Consider the following 17292-nt stretch of genomic DNA (forward strand, 5'->3'; position numbering starts at 1 on the left):
TTCTCTGTAGCACAACTCATTGCACTCAGGAATTTTGTCAAATTACATAGAGCTGCAGTGAAAGGCTGAAATGTGAAAAAAGGGCAGTAAAGCAGATGGAACTATTTCAAAAAATAAAAATCGACAAAAATTTCCTCCATTTTCTCCTCTACCTCTTCACACTTGTCCCAAAATAAGTATTGGGACGTTTGGCAGCATTAATTTAACCATCCAAGATGAGAAGATAAAAAGCTCCAAATGACACTATGGTCACAATGTACAGATTTTACAGTATCAAAGATTGGCACCTTATATTTTCATTATGCATTTCAACCCATGATATTTCTCTCCCATACTTGTTTCTGATTAATTCTCTCCCTATTTCTTCACTGTCTTTTTAAGAAGAGTACTTAGGATGTCTTTAAAGGACCACTTTTCAAGACATCTTTCATCTGTTCTTGCTTGTAGAGGATGCTGTTGACCAGGTTAACTTTTATAAGTCCCTTCCAACCTGAATTATTCTATGTTCCGCACACACAACTGCCTGAGAAATGGATGCATCTTTGGGAAGAAAAATAGTGTGGGCAGTACTTTAAAAATTTAAATTAACTTAAAGATTTAAACTTGAGTTCCTTAAAAAGTCTAGGGATTAAAAGAAAAGCTGCCTATTCTTTAGTATAAGCTAAGGTACAAAGTACTGAGAATTTATATGAAAAAAATCACACCTGACATTTACAGCCACATCAAAGCCCACTCAGAATCAGCACAGCACTATTTCTGTGCCTTCACAAGAAAAGGTGCTCTGTGTTTCTTCCTGGAAAAAGTACTTAAGTGGAAGGCATTTTCTGCCTGAGCTGTTTGACCCTTCCTGCTGAAGGCCACTCAACAGCAGCAGGAATAGCACTTCAGTCTTCCAGCTAAGACTAAAGACTGGTTTTAAGACATTCTGTCTCTAGCCACTTCCTCTATCAAACTGCCACTGGAAGAGCAAAAGAAAATTCAGACACCCATTCTTCTGGAAGAGGTAAATTCCCCTCATACCACCCCAAGAGTGCAGGTGCTAAGTGGAGATTATGCCACAACTTTTTATATTAGTGGATTCAACAAAAGGCAGAAGTCCACAGAAATCTTACTGAAAAGTGGTTTCTGGATGGGATAACCATTAGGGAGTTCACAAGGTAGATTCCATGAGGGATTGTTGTGGCCTTGGGACAGTTTTGCTGATCCTGTACAGCAGGGAAAGGTGGGGTATTTTTAGAATATACATTGGATACAATGGCATTGGACAAATAAAAACTAGAACAAAAGTCTCTTAGAGAACTGCTTTGGGGTGTGAGTGCATGTGTATGTGTATATATATATACACAAATACTAATTACAAGCTTTCATAAATTATTAAATCTATTATCTATAAAATTCAGTCTTTGCTATACAAAATTATACTTTGCACAATTAGAAAATCATTGATATTTGGAACCTTACATTGGAGCTTGGGTAGAGTGAAGGGTAAGGGCAGCTCAGCCCATATCCTAAACCACTCTTTCTGCTGTTTCAAGAAAACCTGCATTGTTGGCTCCAGTCTGTGCCACTAACTCCCAGTAGCTAAGCAGACACATATCCTTAAAGGGGGTGAAATGTGTTGTGTCAGCTTCCTACACAACCCGACACTTAACAGTTAGTTCAGAAGTACATGCTCATTATTACCCGTTATCTTACGGAGTATCATGGTTTAGCCCCAGCCAGCAACTAAACACCAAACAGCTGCTCGCTCACTCCCCTTACAGTGGGATGACGGAGAGAATCAGAGCAGTAAAAGTGAGAAAACTCATGGGCTGAGATAATGACAGTTTAATAACTAAAGCAAAAGATGCACATGCAGGCAAAGCAAAACAAGGCATTCATTCACTCCTTCCCATGGGCAGGCAGGTGTTCACCCATCTCCAGGAAAGCAGGGCTCCATCACACGTAACGGTGACTTGGGAAGACAAATGCCATCACTCTGAATGTCCCCCCCTTCCTTCTTCTTTCCCCAGCTCTATATGCTGATCATGACATCATATGGTGTGGGATATCCCTTGGGTCAGTTAGGGTCGACTGTCCCAGCTGTGTCCCCTCCCAGCTCCTTGTGCACCTGGCACAACATGGGAAGCTGAAAAAGTCCTTGACTAGCGTGAGCACTGATTAGCAACAACTGAAACATCTTTGTGTTATCACCAGTCTCTCCAGCACAAGTCCAAAACAGCCCCATGCTAGCTACTATGAAGAAAATCAACTCTATCCCTGCCAAAACCAGGACATGGAGCAAGGGACAAGTTCAGTTATAAATGATTTAAACAATATCCTGGGATGTACAAAGTGAATGGTTGTTATTTCAACTGCTCAACTGGGAAACCAAAAAAACCCTATAATAACATAGCACCTTCATTTTAGAATTTAAGTGTATGGATTCATGGAGAGATGGAAAGAAAATTTCCTTCCTTTTCAAAAAGCCTTTGAAAAGGCATCTTGGATCATGCAGACTCAATCACAAGGAATCATCACACCAGGTTCTTTCAGTCTGGTTTCCTACCTCTCATCCAGGAAATACCATCCATTTGGAAACAGCATCTGGTATTTTGAGCAAGGTCCACTGCTGCCCAAATGTGAGGTTAGAATAACACTTATTACAAGTATATGTATTTGTGAACTTGTCTTCTCCGTCTTCACAGATCATCCTATAGCAAGTTGATTTGGCACGGGCAACATAAGCTGATAAATAGGCTGTTCAGTTACACAAGCAAAGTAACAGGCAATTCGAGATGGCTGAAGGCAGAGTACAGAGTGAAGACTGTGAGGAGGTGGAAAGCAGCAGCCAGCTACACACGATACATGCAAAAAAAATTAAGAACTGTCTTTCAGAGCAAGGTTTCACCTCTCATCTACTCTAGACCGTTCACTCGGTCTCTCTCCTCAAAACCAGCCTAGGAAAAAAGGGCAGGTACAGGTTGTCTGCATTCCTGAAGTAGCAATGGGGAAAAAAAACCCGGAATGATCAGAGCAGTTCAAGGGATAGGCCTTTCTTGTTGGCAGTATTTTAACTTCGACACTATCAAGTCTCATCTTCTATAATGTCAAATAAGGAGGCTGAAAGAGAACTGGAATGGAAGCTTTCTTAAAGGCCAGTGGAGAGTACAGGGAACCACATAATTTTCTGTTTGGCTCGGTATCTTGCAGACCTGTTTGAGTAAAAATAAACTGGGTGAATGCAGGCTCACTTCTTCCATCTCCTATAATGTCAAGCCTTACTTAGCAGCTTCCTGAGGAGTTTCACAGTAAATAAATGGAGAAATGAGACTCTCTATTCTTGATATCAACCTGGAAAATATTTTCAGGTCTTTTTACGTAAGAAAATGGCAGCAACAACAGAAGAACTAAAAAATTTTGTTTGTAATTCTATAAAGATATTTATGCACTAACATGAGGAAATATGCTTTATTTTTACAGTATGGGAAAATGGCTTTGCCCTGATTAGGGATAACAAGTGTTCCAAAATTGTCCTACATAGTCCTACTACCATACATATTGGATGCCTCATGATAGTTTGGGAATAAACCATCATGAGCAGCTCACGTTTGGAGTCACTGCCTGGGCAGATCCCCTACCACAGAATACTCTGGAATGGGTCTGCCTCAGTCTTTCCTCAGTTAAGGAAGCTATGCTCACCTAAAACACCAGATGAAGAACCAAGGTGTTCTCTAAAAACCCTGATATCCGGGAATTTTCTCTAACTTAGAGAATATTTATTATACAGAATGAAATAGTTCAAGCTGTTATAACCTAGTCCTCAGGACGCAGAACTTCTAAGTTCCTCCTCCAAGTGAGACAGTGGGGGGACTGGAACTTGGGTCTCTAGAAGTCCAAGATTTCTGATCTGCTTGATATAAATTGCCTCATTTCTGTTAGGCAATTGATTCTTGTGAATCTAGTCCTTTGCCTCCAGATTTCCTATATTTGTAGACATAAGCAAAATCAGAGCATTTCAAGTCAAACAAAACATTCTGTTCAATCTAAAATCAGTGTTTTCAACTCATACATATAAATCAGAAAATGTTTGTTTCAGTCCATTGAGCCAAAAATAAATCGAGATGCTTTCAGTACTACTGGTTTTGTGTGCATGCAAACCTTGGACTCAAACTACAGCATCGATCCATTGTAAATTAGCATAAGTCAACTGTTCTAAATGGCACGAAGAGCCCAGGACTTTGCCTCGTTGAAAAAGCAGTCAATGAAAAAGTATTCGGGATCAAAGCTGCAGTCTACAAACTGGATTCCCTCTGCCCTCTGCTTCTGTTAAGGAAGGAAATATAGATACACAAAACTTCCCCTGCCCATTCAGAGCAAAATTGAAGTACCACAAGTCTTGCTTTCAGAAAATACATACAATGATGCTTTGCATGAGCTTTGGGCATATACAGAGCTCGTTGTTGACAGGATGCTGAAACCACTCAGTTAAATCAGGCAAATCACACCTGTGCTGGTTTTGGCTGCAATAGAGTTAACTTTCTTCATAGAAAATGTTTTGGGTTTGTGCTGGAAACTGTTGATAACACAGGGATGCTTTTGTTACTGCTGAGCAATGTCTAGAGTCAAGGACTTTTCAGCAAGTGGGCTGGGGGTGCACAAGGAGCTGGGAGGGGACACAGCTAGGACAGCTGACCCCAGCTGACCCAAGGGATATCCCACACCACAAGACATCATGCTCAGCCTATAAAGATGGTGGAAGAAGGAGGAAGGGGGGTACATTCAGAGTGATGGCATTTGTCTTCCCAAGTCACCATTGCGTGTGATGAAGCCCAGCTTTTCTGGAGATGGCTGAACACCTGCCTGCCCATAGGAAGGAGTTAATTAATTCCTTGTTTTGCTTGCATGCATGGCTCTTGGTTTACCTATTAAACTGCCTTTGTCTCAACCCATGAGTTTTCTCACTTTTACCCTTCTGATTCTCCCCACCACCATCCCAGTGAACGAGCAGCTGTGTGGGGCTGAGCTGCTGGCTGGGGTTAAACCACAACAGTCCTTTTTGGTGCCCAACATTGGGCTCAAAGGTTTCAGGACAACAACAGGCTTAATTAGAATGTGCTAGAGTGAGTTTATAGCAGTTATTGCGCTTTAGCTGTTAAATTGACAGGCTCCTGTGCTTGCCATGGGGCTTGCTTGTCTTACTGTATATTGGAGTCTAATACCAATTAATGGCTGCTTTTTGCTTTTGCTGCTTGCTGTACTGCTGATTGCTGACTCTGCTGTGCCTGCAAGCATTTTGATAACAGCAATGGCCGTGTGCCTGAGCTGGCAGATAGCCAGGGCATCGCTGCTGTTTCTGCATTGTTGTACTAGACAGGCTGGAACGGTGACCAGTGGATGAGTCCACGCTGGAACAGGACACCCTGAAGCATTTGTGGCCATGAATAAGTCCATGTCAGGGCAGGTACACCTCAAAGCATCTGTGGCTGTGGTTGTCCATGCCACAGCAGGTATACCTCTGAAGGGATGGTGGCCCAAGGATAAAGATAAGCTGGAGAAGGTACACCTTGAAGCATCCAGGGCTGTGCACAGTCATGCTGGAGCTCCTCAAAGCATGTGGCCATGGATAAGCCCACAACAGAGCAGGTACAACCCTGGAGGGACTGTGGCCATGGGCAAGGCCACATTGGATCAGGTCTCTCTCCAAAGGCATTGTGGCCCATGGAGAAGGCCATGCTGGAACAGGTGCACCTCAAAGTGACTGTGGCTGTGGGTAAGTCTATGCCACAGCAGGTATACCCCTGGAGAGACTGTGGCACATAGATAAGGCTCCACTTGGAGCAGGGGCACCCCTAAGAGACTGCAGTCTGTCCAAGCTGGAGCAGTGACAAGGGGAGGAGTTCATTGCAATGTTAAACCCAATGGCCTGATCCAAAGGGACCAGGGCTGGAGACTGTAATGGAAATACCTTTAAATTGTCGTAACCCATGATTTGAGTTGCATGTTACAGGAATTACTGTAGCAGGAACCACCCATACCAATGGAGGACAAGCCTTACAAGCAGCGGTGCAATTGCAGCAGTGACCCGACCTGAGCTGACTTTGGTGCCCGTAACTCCATGCAACACACCACCTCTCCTGCTCTGAGTGACAACCAGAACAGATGGAGCCCAAAGTCATGGACTAAAATAAATCAGTGGATATTTTGTGGACATTTGTGGACATTTTATAGGGGCGGTCCATGCACTAAGGGAATGATGTGTATTATATCAAAGTATGGGAAGGAGGGTGGCAGTTAATGAGGATGTATCAGATAATGTGGGACCAGAGCATGACGTAAACGGTATGGAATAAGGGGTGGGGAATGTGCTGGTCTTGGCAGCCACACAGAGTCAGACCAGAAGTCCATCTAATCCATTACTTCTCCAACAGCGTACATTTAGGTAGAGTACAATAACATTATTAACCCTTTAAATAAAATAAAACCTAAGGCTTCCATGCTTACAATTATTTAACTCAATATTGCAGAAGTTCTGCACACCCCTTTCCAACCTTCCTCAGCTCTGGTCTACAGTCGACCAAGAGCCAACAGGTATCAATCTGCCTAAACCTAAAATTGAATAGCTTTCTGATTGCTTAGCTTCCTCAGATGATCACAGAGAGGTAGGCAGGTCTTGCAGCTTTGAGAGGTAAAAAGCTGGGGTGGGGAGGGGGTGGAATCTGGACCAGAGATTATCCTGTCCCAGATTGCCACAAACTGCCATGAGCATGATCACGAAATTAGCTGTCTTAGCTTCCCTGTAAGCTGTTAGCTTTCACACCCCATCCTGTACTCAGATCCTTTGCTGAGCTACTTCAGCACATTAACTTACCAGAAAACCTGACTAAATATTTCCTTAACTGACTTCACAGACTTAAATAGCTCAGTTAAGAACCTGAAAATGCAGCTACCAGAGGAGTTTAGACTACAGTGAAACTTCAATCCAACTTGCTAATAAGTATCAGCGAAGTATACTATACCCTCAATAAAACTGCCACTTCAAAACCAAGAAGTTGAAGTGCAACCAAGAGAAAAATAAGCAAGCCTTACACATACAGCCCACACAAATAGAGTCCCTCAACAGAGCCAAAGTTACTTCACTATATTTTGTACCCACACAGAACATTTCGGGATAAGCCTCCAAACAAGGCAGCACAAATTTAATACAGTCTCTCCCATGTTACACCTCTGGCAGCCTTAATTCTGCCCTCGAAATTTGACCTAGCCTGCCCTGTGCCTGTTTACAAGTGAAGAATCTGCACGAGACAACTGCTTAGATTTTATCATCTTTCTACACAGATCTTTCACAAAGAATGCTTAAAAAACTCAACAGTAGGAGCACCAAAATCAACTAGACACTCTCAAGAACTAGTAATACTCTTAACTTGCGTTTCTGAAGTGGAACATCAGAACTGAAACACTTGGAGCCTTGGCATTTGGTCACTGCAGCTTGTCTTATTGAGATTTAAATCAACACAATTTCACCTTTACATTTAAACAGGTATTACAGCCAGAGAAATAGCACAACAATATGCACCCTTGAACTTTCATTTCCTAATTCACATCTGAAACATGATGTGGCACTATCACAGTGGTCAGCTGGCAGACTATAGTTATATAAACAATTTCAAAAGCCTGATGGATACAGAATAGATTACATGTTCATTTGGAAGAATAAGAACTTTGCAGCTTTGCTAAGTAAGAACTACAAAATATAAACAGGTTTTAGAAGTAGCTGGTTGCTTTAGGTTAGCAACAGCAAGTTTTTACAAGCAGCCTCTGCACATCAAGCCGTCTTATTGCCTCTGTTGACAGGAGTCGACAGCCATCAGAAAAGAAATTTTAAGAGTCACCAAAACATTCTATAAAAAAGTTGTGAAGTCATTCATTCCACCACAGAAATGGGTACATTTGTCTCATTTGCCAGGATACTAGGGACATAAAATGTCTATTACCAAGCATTCCTTTTTCCTCCACCAAGCATTTAAAAATAATTAAAAATCACTTTCTCCCTCACACATTTGCTCCTCACACACCAACTGCAAGGCATAAGACCTAAAGCAAGCCCTTGATAAATCAGTTTAAAGAGAGACTGCTTATCATATAGAATGACAACACAGTATTTTTCAGTCAAAATAGTCAAGCTACATCGTGAACTTTACAGCAGAGTCTACTGTGAAACACAAGAGAGGTTTATAAAAAATAATTACGTGCAGGTAATTATGTTAAATACAATTACCCATCATTAATCATCTCACAACCGCGGAATAACAACCAGCACTATTTTGTTATGAAGTGATCAGGTATCAAGTCTTGCTCTTTTTGCAGAGAGGCACTTCAGTGTGATATCTGCATCACACAAGCTACTGACTTTTGGCTGTCAGCGCCAACACTGTATTACAGCTCACCCTCAGACACCTATACATTGCTTTGATGAGCAGCTACAGTCTTCACAAACTCTAAGCTTGTTTACTTAAGCGCCTAGATAGTATACTTCACTGAGGAACACATCCCTGTGCAGTTTCATTGAACTGAAACACCACTTGTTCTTTGACTTTTATTAAGTTCACTTAGGTTAACCGAACGAGCGTCCCTAAAGTAAACAGGGTTATAAAATATCAGGATGATTCTATCTTTAGGTGCTCAGTAGAAACAGATACTTAGTTCGACTAGAAAACTTTAAAAATGACTTTAGATACAAAAGTGTAACAATTATACTGCGCGATACATCTTTATATATCACTAAGCCCATGAAGTTAAAAGAAAAGTTTTTGCACCATCAAGAACAGCCACAAGTCCTGAACCTCCATTCTTTACGCATCCTTGATCAGAGTAAACTGAAACTTGGGAATGCTTGGGATTCAAAATACCCTGAGCACATACTAGTGCAACACCACAAAGCATACATAATCCATCGGAAAGGGGGCAGGGGGGATAGCAAGAATCAGATGGTGCTTTATTTTACAAGCATGAAAATAAGTTCCTTTGGAAAGCAACTTCTTGGGTGGATTTCTGGACCAGTGAGGTAGCCCAATGGGAGAGAAAAAAAGTGGAAGTGGAACTTGGTCCCCACGCGTGATACCTGCCGGACGGTCCCCCACGACCCTGCGGGGACGGGACAGAACGGGACGCGGCGGAGGCCGGGGGCCCCGGTTGCGCGGCGGCCCGGCAGGCCGCCCCCCGTGCGGCTGGGGGTCCGGCCGAGCGATAAAGTGCAGCAGCAGAACACGATCCAGACAAAAGCAATGTAAACAGGTGACTGATATTGGTCTCTCTGTCCGCACCGCGGCGGAGGTGAGGCGCCGGCCTTCCCGCACCCGCCGCCGCCTCAGGACGGCACCACGGGGAGGCGGCGCACCCGCACCACCGGCGACAGGTCCACGCCGAGGACCCGCTGCGCCCGGCACCGCACCGCCGCCAGGCTCCGCCGGCTCCAGACGCTGCCCCGCACCCTGATGGTGGGGAAGGTGGTGAGGCTGGGGGTGGCCGCCTTCCAGATCTCCTCCAAGGACTTGCCGCCAAAGGACTCCCAGGCGGCCCCGTCCTCCGGGCTGCCCCGCTCGCCGTCCGCCTCCTCGCCCGGCGGCCCCGCCGCCGCCGCCTCCTCCGCCTCCCCCCCGCCGCTGGGGCCGTCGGCAGCCGGTGCCGCGGCCGCTTGCCGCTGCCTCTCCCGTCCCCTCCTGCGCCGCCGCCGCCGTCTCCGCCGCTTGGCGCTGCCGCCCGCCGCCGCGGCTCGGCGCTTGGAGGCGGCGGCCAGGAGGCGCCGCTTACCGGAGCGGCGGCGTGGCCGCTCCGCCGAGGGCGGCGGCGGGTCGGGCACGACGGCGCGGCAGGAGGCATATCCGTAGACGTCCTTGCTGCGGAGGATGACCGGGGAGAACTCGTGCTTGAGGCTGCAGAGGAAGTTCCACAGCTCCGAGTCGGAGCTCATGAACTCCGTGGACTTGGGCATGAAGAGCTTGAGGGCGTCGCCCAGCGCCTTAGTGCCGGCGAAGGAGATCTGCGAGCGCGAGTACACAACTTTCTCCGTCTCCCCTTCCAGCCCCCAGGCGGCAGGCGCCGCTTCGCCGCCAGCTGCCGCTGCCCCCGCCACCTCCCGGGCTCCGGCGGCCGCTGCCGCGGCGCTCTCTGCCTCTTGGTTCATCGTCCCGGCTCCTCTCTCCAGCGCCGCCTGCTTCCTACAACGGGTCATGGAGGCAGAGGGACGGGGTGGGGAGAGGCGCCGCGAGCGGGGCTGAGGAGAGGAGAGGCGCCGGCCGCAGCTCGGCCACCGCCGGGCGCCCGCTGCCTCACCACACCCCGCCGCCCGCACGCCCGGTAGGGAGCGACGATCGATATCCTGCCGCCCGGCACAAAATGGCGGTTTAAACTCCCAGGCGGGGACTGCGCGCCGACCCGCCCTCCCTCTGCGCCTGGCGGTTGGCCCGTTTGAAACACGTCGGGCGGGCCAAGCCCCGCCCCCCGCGCGGTGGAGACGGCCATTGGGAGGGTGGCTGGGCGCCCCGCAGGAGGCCGGGGTGGGGGTGGTGAGGGGCCCGCCTCCCTGCCCCGGGGCGGGCATGCCCGGGGTCACCTGCGCGACCATGGGACACCAACGGGGAGCTCCAGAAGGCCACTGAGCCCCCTTTCCCCGCACCTACAGTAGGGTGGCCCAGTTGGTGGCCCCTTCCCTCAAGGAAGGACACGAGGCTCCCCCATGGTGGGGTGCCAGCTGGCCTAAACGACTGTAACCTGGCTGAAAGTATGAGGCTTTTCAGAGGCTGGTGGGCAAAGATAGTTTCTTCTGTGCAATTTGTTCAAGTAAGGATTTGCTTGGATGCCTCAATGGGCAAGTTCCCCCAGAGAAAGAGCAAAGGCTGGGTGAAGTGACAAAAGCAGGTGAACAGACATGATACAGTGAAGTCCACCATACAATATTAAATACATCTGTCCTGTTGCAGAGGGGGTTTTTAGAACCAACACATAGACCAGTCATTCAACAACATCATAAGTCACAGAACTACGGAACAGTTGAGGCTGGGAGGGACCTCTGGAGATCATCTTATCCAACCTGCCTGCTCAGGCAGGGTCACCTACAGCTGGTTGCCCAGGACCAAGTCCAGATGGCTTTTGAACATCTCCAAGGATGGAGACTCCACAACCTTCATGGGCAACCGGTGCCAGTGCTCTGTCACCCTCACAGTGCAAAAGTGTTTCCTGATATTCAGAGGGAACCTCCTGTGTTTCAGTTTGTGCCCGCTGCCTCCGGTCCTGTCAATGGGCACCACTGAGAACAGCCCAGCTCCATCCTCTTTGTGCCCTCCCTTCAGGTATTTGTATACATTAATAAGATCCACCTGAGCCTTCTCTCCAAGTTGAACAGTGCCAGCTCCCTTAGCCTCCCTTCCCTCATAGGAGAGACCCTCCAGTCCCTTCATCATCTTTGTGGCCCTTTGTTGGATTCTCTCCAGTAGATCCATGTCTCTCTCGTACTGGGGAGCCCAGAACTGGACCTAGAACTCCAGCTGTGGCCTCACCAACAGTGAATAAAGTGGAAGGATCACCTCCCTCAAGCTGCTGGCAGTACTTTGCCTAGTGCATCTCAGGACACTGTTCTCCTTCTTTGTGGCAAGGGCACGTTGCTGGCTAGTGTTCAACCTGGTGTCCACCAAGACCCTGAGTCCTTTTCTGCAAAGCTGCTTTCCAGCTGGTTGGCCCTTAGCATGTACTGGTGCCTCGGGTTTTTCCTCCCCAAGAGCAGGACTTTGCACTTCTCCTCGTTGAACTTCATGAGGTTCCTGTCAGCCTGTTGACAAATATTCACAGCATTGTTGGGATTGGCTACATATCCCAACAAAGCGTATCCCAACAAAGCATATCCCAAATGAACTCGAAAAAACTCAGTCTTCATGCTGGTTGAGCCCTCTGTGAAAGTAATCGGCTTGTTGTGAAATCCCATGTCCCTCTAGACCATGCTTTCCAATACTTCAGAGACTGCTGTCCCAGGGAGAGTGTCTTGTTAGGTTCCTGGATTGTTTCAATTAAACTAGAGCTCTTTCCAGCACCCAGAACAGCAAGGTACCAGCAAAGAACAGAGGTAGTTTAACCTTCCCTTCAAAACCTGCTTGGGGTTTGACTAGACTCCCAACTAATTACTTTCTGTCAGCATCAGTAAAGGGCAAGGAATAACATTTCTCTTCATAGACAGTCTTTGTTCTGTAATTAATCTTTCAGTTTAGAATAGGGAAATCTTTTATTCTCAACTCATCAAGAACCTAAATTGGAATGTCTAGAAAGCCACTCAATTAAGAGGCAAAAATTATGCATAAGAAATTATTCCTTACTGCCAGTGGAAATAAATTAATTTTCTTCACACCATAATTCAGCTCGTGTTCATAGGAAACTCAGGAATATTAATCCAAATAACCATTTAAAGTAGATATTAACAAAGCTATTTTAAATCTTCATGGGGACAGTCTCGAGCTGCAACCACCATATTTGGCCTAAACCCAACATTATAAATCACCCATTACAAAAAAAAACCAAACTTCCCTAAACGATGGTGTTAGTCCCATTTTGAATCTGATTCATTTCACAGTGTACTTTAGAGCACAGCCATGCAGACAGATTGATTTAACAGAGGGAGGTATCTTATAATACAGAGGATAAGAGCCCGGAGCTGGAAGCATTAGGGCTAGGCTCTTGATCCAGCCGTGCTGCAGTTAGTCCCACTGTGGCGTGTGAGTGCCCAGTCGCAGCCAAGGGGTGACTGCAGCTTAGCGAAAGGCTCATCACCTGCTTGACCACAGGAGCTGACCTGTGCTCACACTTGCAGTGGCGGGAGCTCCCACATAATCAGATTCAGCAACTTGGCTGACAAGTGGGCCCTCATTGAACTGCAGAAACCCAGTTGCTTATAATCATTGGACATAACTTTTTCCTCAAATTACAGACATTTCTGGCATATGACTCAAAAATCATTGAGACAGAGATAGGGAATTTTCAGCAAGCAGTAAATGAGTCACTGTAGCTACATGTGAAAAGGCAAATTAGTACCTTTTTGTGCTAATCAGCATTTATTAATTATTTTGACTTTTTCTTCCAGTATGCACAAGACCATTTTAAGGCATAGGATGTAATCTCAGTTATACAACTTCATTATGAGTTTTCTGCAGTGTAACACTCTTCTTTTAATACCTTACAAAGTCATCTCAAGAAAATCCGCAGTAATTGGCTATCTTTCGTAATTTACAATAGCTCAGTACAGTAATAACGATGATAATAAATTTAATAATCCTTTGGAAGTGCATAGCTCTTCATTTTAATCATACTACTGCTTATAAGCATTAATTATCACTCACGGCACTCCTGAGTTATGTAAGTAAATATTGCCTTTCTTTAACAGATGAATAAAATGAAGAAGTATATTAAAATTGCTTGACTGAGATGTATAGACTCAATGACTAAATTTTCTGTAGATCTTAATTTCTAACAATCATTATTCTAAAAATACAGTGAATGTCTACGTTGGAACAGAGAAGAGAAAAAAAACAGTAATCTTTATTCCCAATTATTTGTTAGAATTTCTTCTCTTCATAGAATACTTGCGAAGAGAGGTAAAGTGCCAACTGGCAAATTACTGCAGGGACACTTTATTGTCTTAAATTATTCCTGCCTACTACCAAAAAACCACTGGTAACTGCTAATTATTTTAACTGCTAAAAATGTTGTCTGTACATAAGATCACATCGAGTTTTGAGTCCTGCTTATAAACTCTAAAATCCTGGATATTAAATTACACCACTTCTGCTGCTGGGGCTTTTACTCCAGCATACTCATGCTTTTCTGCCCACATTAGCAAGGACAGCCTTACTGTCCAGTATCTTTACCTCTGCTGTATTAACTGGCAGCCTGCTTCGGTTAGTTTGCTTCCTAAATGTCTTTAGCATACTTTCAGGAAAGTTTGCGTGACAGTGCAAGCATGACTCCACATCCATTTACAACTAAACTTCAGATGTTACACAATAGTCATTGGGTTCCTGGGTCTGAGAAGTGTCCAGACAAGCATTGGCAAAATTCCTGAAAATACTTTCAAAGAGAGACAACAGCAAATAATTTACAAGAATTGTCTCTCAATCAGTTATTAGGAAAAAGAAATCCTGGAATCACTGTGTACAGGAATCACAGTGGCAGCCAAAAAGGGAAATAAGATATCAGGAATTGCTATGGAAGGGAGAAAGCAAAACAGAAGACAGCATTCTGCTGAATACAACTCCACTGTGCCTCCACAGATCTTGAATACTGTCTGTTTCTAGTCATACCATCTCTAAAAGGATATAGTAGTGATAAAAAGAAGGGCAACTAGGATGAGCAGAAGTATGGAACAGCTTCTCTATGAAAAGAGATTAAATAGGCTAAGGCTCTTCAGCTTGAAAGAAACAGATGGCTGAGGAAGGATACAATAAAGGTTTATAAAACTGTATATAGTACCAAGAAGACAGATAAGAAATTATTATGTCTTAGTTTTCATAATCCAAGAGTGACAGGAAACGCACAGGAAGCTGTAAAGCAAAACTTTTTAAATGACCAAAATGACATACCTTTTTTGAATGACCCATAATTACTCATTTTCCAGCAAAGTTGTGGGTCCCAAAATGGAAAAAATGTACCTCAGTACTGAACAACATGGTGAGCTCATTGAGAGGGGTTGCAGACATTACAGAGCACACCATACGAAATGATTAGACACAAATAGAGGAAAAAAAATCCATCAAGGGCTGTTGTGCATGAAAACCAAGTCTAGTCCCTTAGGTGCAGAAAGCCTGTAAGGCAAGTACTAGGAGAGGAAGGAAGAATACATCAGGGGAAGTAACCCTCCATGTTTGCACTGTTCTGACACACTCTTTTCCTAACCTTCCTCTTCTGCCCTCTAACACAGACCAGGACACTGGACTAGATGGACCCTGGAGCTGGCCATCATGGCTGGTTCTACTCTACAGACCTGTTAGAAGACAGAAGAGGACAACCACAACAATAAAATGTACTGTTTCTTTCTCAGGGCTTTACTGTTGCAACAGCTTACAACAGCTGGAAGAACATATTCTAGAATTAAAAAACAATGAAGCATTTGCAGATAAAGAAATGCAGACGTTACAGAGTCCATCAGCAGCCAGGACCCACACTCGAGCAGAAGCACAGCGAGGATGGAGCCTGTGGTAAAGTGTATTCCACTAGCTCTGATTACTGCATGCTCTTTTTTCACTTTATTCATAGCCTCAATACACCCTCTTTCAAAATGGTGACTGACTATGTGCAGAGGGGAAGAAAGGATATTTTTTTAAATAAGCCTTTTATTTCAATAGCATTCATTGACAATGTTTTGAAGAGGTAAAAATACTCAAACATATTTTAGCAGAAGACTTTGATACCATATCAGGTTTCTGTGGCAAGGTTTTGGTAGCAGGGGGAGTTACAGGGGTGGCTTCTGTGAGAAGGTGCCAGAATCTTCCCCCATGTCCCATAGAGCCAACACCAGCCGGCTCTAAGACAGACCCGCTGCTGGCCAAGGCTGAGCCCATCAGTGACTGTGGTAGCACCTCTGGGATAATGTATTTCAGAAGGGGGGAAAAAACTGCTGTGCAAGAGCAACAGCAGCTGGAGAGAGGAGTGAGAATATGTGAGGGGAACAACTCTGCAGACGCCAAGGTCAGTGAAGAAGGAGGGGTAGGAGGTGCTCCAGACACCGGAGCAGAGATTCCCCTGCAGCCCCTGGTGAAGACCATGGTGAGGCAGGCTGTCCCTTGCATCCCATGGAGGTTACGGTGGAGCAGATACCACCTGCAGCCTGTGGAGGACCCCACGCCGGAGCAGGTGGGTGCCTGAAGGAGTCTGGGACCCTGTGGGAAGCCCACACTGGAGCAGGCTCCTGGCAGGACCTGTGGTCCCATGGAGAGAGGAGCCCATGCTGGAGCAGGTTTGCTGGCAGGACTTGTGACCCCGTGGGGGACCCACACTGGAGCAGTCTGTTCCTGAAGGACAGCACCCTGTGGAAGGGACCCATCCTGGAGCAGTTTGTGAAGAACTGTAGCCTGTGGGAAGGACTCATGTTGGAGAAGTTTGTGAAAGACTGTCTCCCATGGGAGAGACCCCACGCTGGAGCCGAGGAAGAGTGTAAGCAGTCCTCCCCCTGAGGAAGAAGGAGAAGCAGAGACAACACGTGATGAACTGACCACAGCCCCCATCCCCATCCCCCTGCGCTGCTCGGGGGGAGGAGGTAGAGAAAATTGGGAGTGAAGTTGAGCCCAGAAAGAAGGGAGGGGTGGGGGGAAGGTGTTTTTAAGATTTGGTTTTATTTCTCATCACCCTACTCCTATTTGACTGGTAATAAATTAAACTAATTTCCAAAGTTGAGTCTGTTTTGCCTGTGACGGTAATTGGTGAATGATCTCTCCCTGACATTATCTCAACCCATAAGCCTTTCGTTATATTTCTCTCCCCTGTCCAGCTGAGGAGGGGAGCGACAGAGCTGCTTTGGTGGACACCTGGCATCTAGCCAGGGTAAACCCAGCAAGGTACATTAAAAAAAAACCCTGAAGCAATAGTAAAAATAAAAATACACAAAGAAGCCTGCTTTGTGATACAGAAAACACTGCTAGAAGATATTTTAGCCAAAGCTGTTTAACATTGTTTCCACATTCTATGATGTAATCTGTATGTGATGCACATAACCATGCAAACTGTGCATCACTTAGATCATCATCGCCCTGTTATTAGCCAATGCTGATAATAGCTGTACTAGTGGTCACTAAAGTCTTGAGGGTTGATAATGGTCTTTTAGTCAAAAATGTTAATAAGTCCTTAGTTTATATATACAAAGTGAAAACATTTCTTGCTAATCCTGATTTCATTTCATCTTTTTTTTCTCTTATTCCCTTCAATCCACATAAGCTGCATGCTTAACTAACCATGTACTAACCAGTATATTAAACTCCCAAATCTTCTGTCTTTTCTTCCCCAAAGTAGTTCACCTGATGTTAACTTTACTAGAGACAAGGAAGCAGTACTCTAACCACTGTGCCATCTTTGGAAAGCCAGTGCCAAAGTGAGAGACACAGTGGTAGCCACACTGTATTGTCTTCACCAATTAAGCTGGTGTCATGGTTTAGCCCCAGTCAGCGACTAAACACCAAACAGCTGCTCGCTCACTCCCCCCTGGTGGGATAGGGGAGAGAATAAGAGTAAAAGTGAGGAGACTCGTGAGTCGAGATAAAGACAGTTTAATAGGTAAAGCAAAAG

At 45.5% G+C, this 17292-nt stretch overlaps 1 protein-coding gene and 1 long non-coding RNA gene across 2 annotated transcripts in view; both read right to left on the reverse strand.

The window, feature by feature from the left end:
- Positions 1-17292, reverse strand: part of LOC135313854 (uncharacterized) — a 60931-nt gene that overhangs the window by 31188 nt on the left and 12451 nt on the right. The window lies entirely within an intron of this gene.
- Positions 7284-10393, reverse strand: CCDC71L (coiled-coil domain containing 71 like). The gene has a single exon (XM_064444865.1). It carries the CDS (start codon positions 10208-10210, stop codon positions 9347-9349), a length of 864 nt encoding a protein of 287 aa, XP_064300935.1. The 5' UTR covers positions 10211-10393; the 3' UTR covers positions 7284-9346.

Source organism: Phalacrocorax carbo, chromosome 1 (genome assembly GCF_963921805.1).
Source record: "Phalacrocorax carbo chromosome 1, bPhaCar2.1, whole genome shotgun sequence".
Lineage (NCBI taxonomy): Eukaryota > Metazoa > Chordata > Aves > Suliformes > Phalacrocoracidae > Phalacrocorax > Phalacrocorax carbo.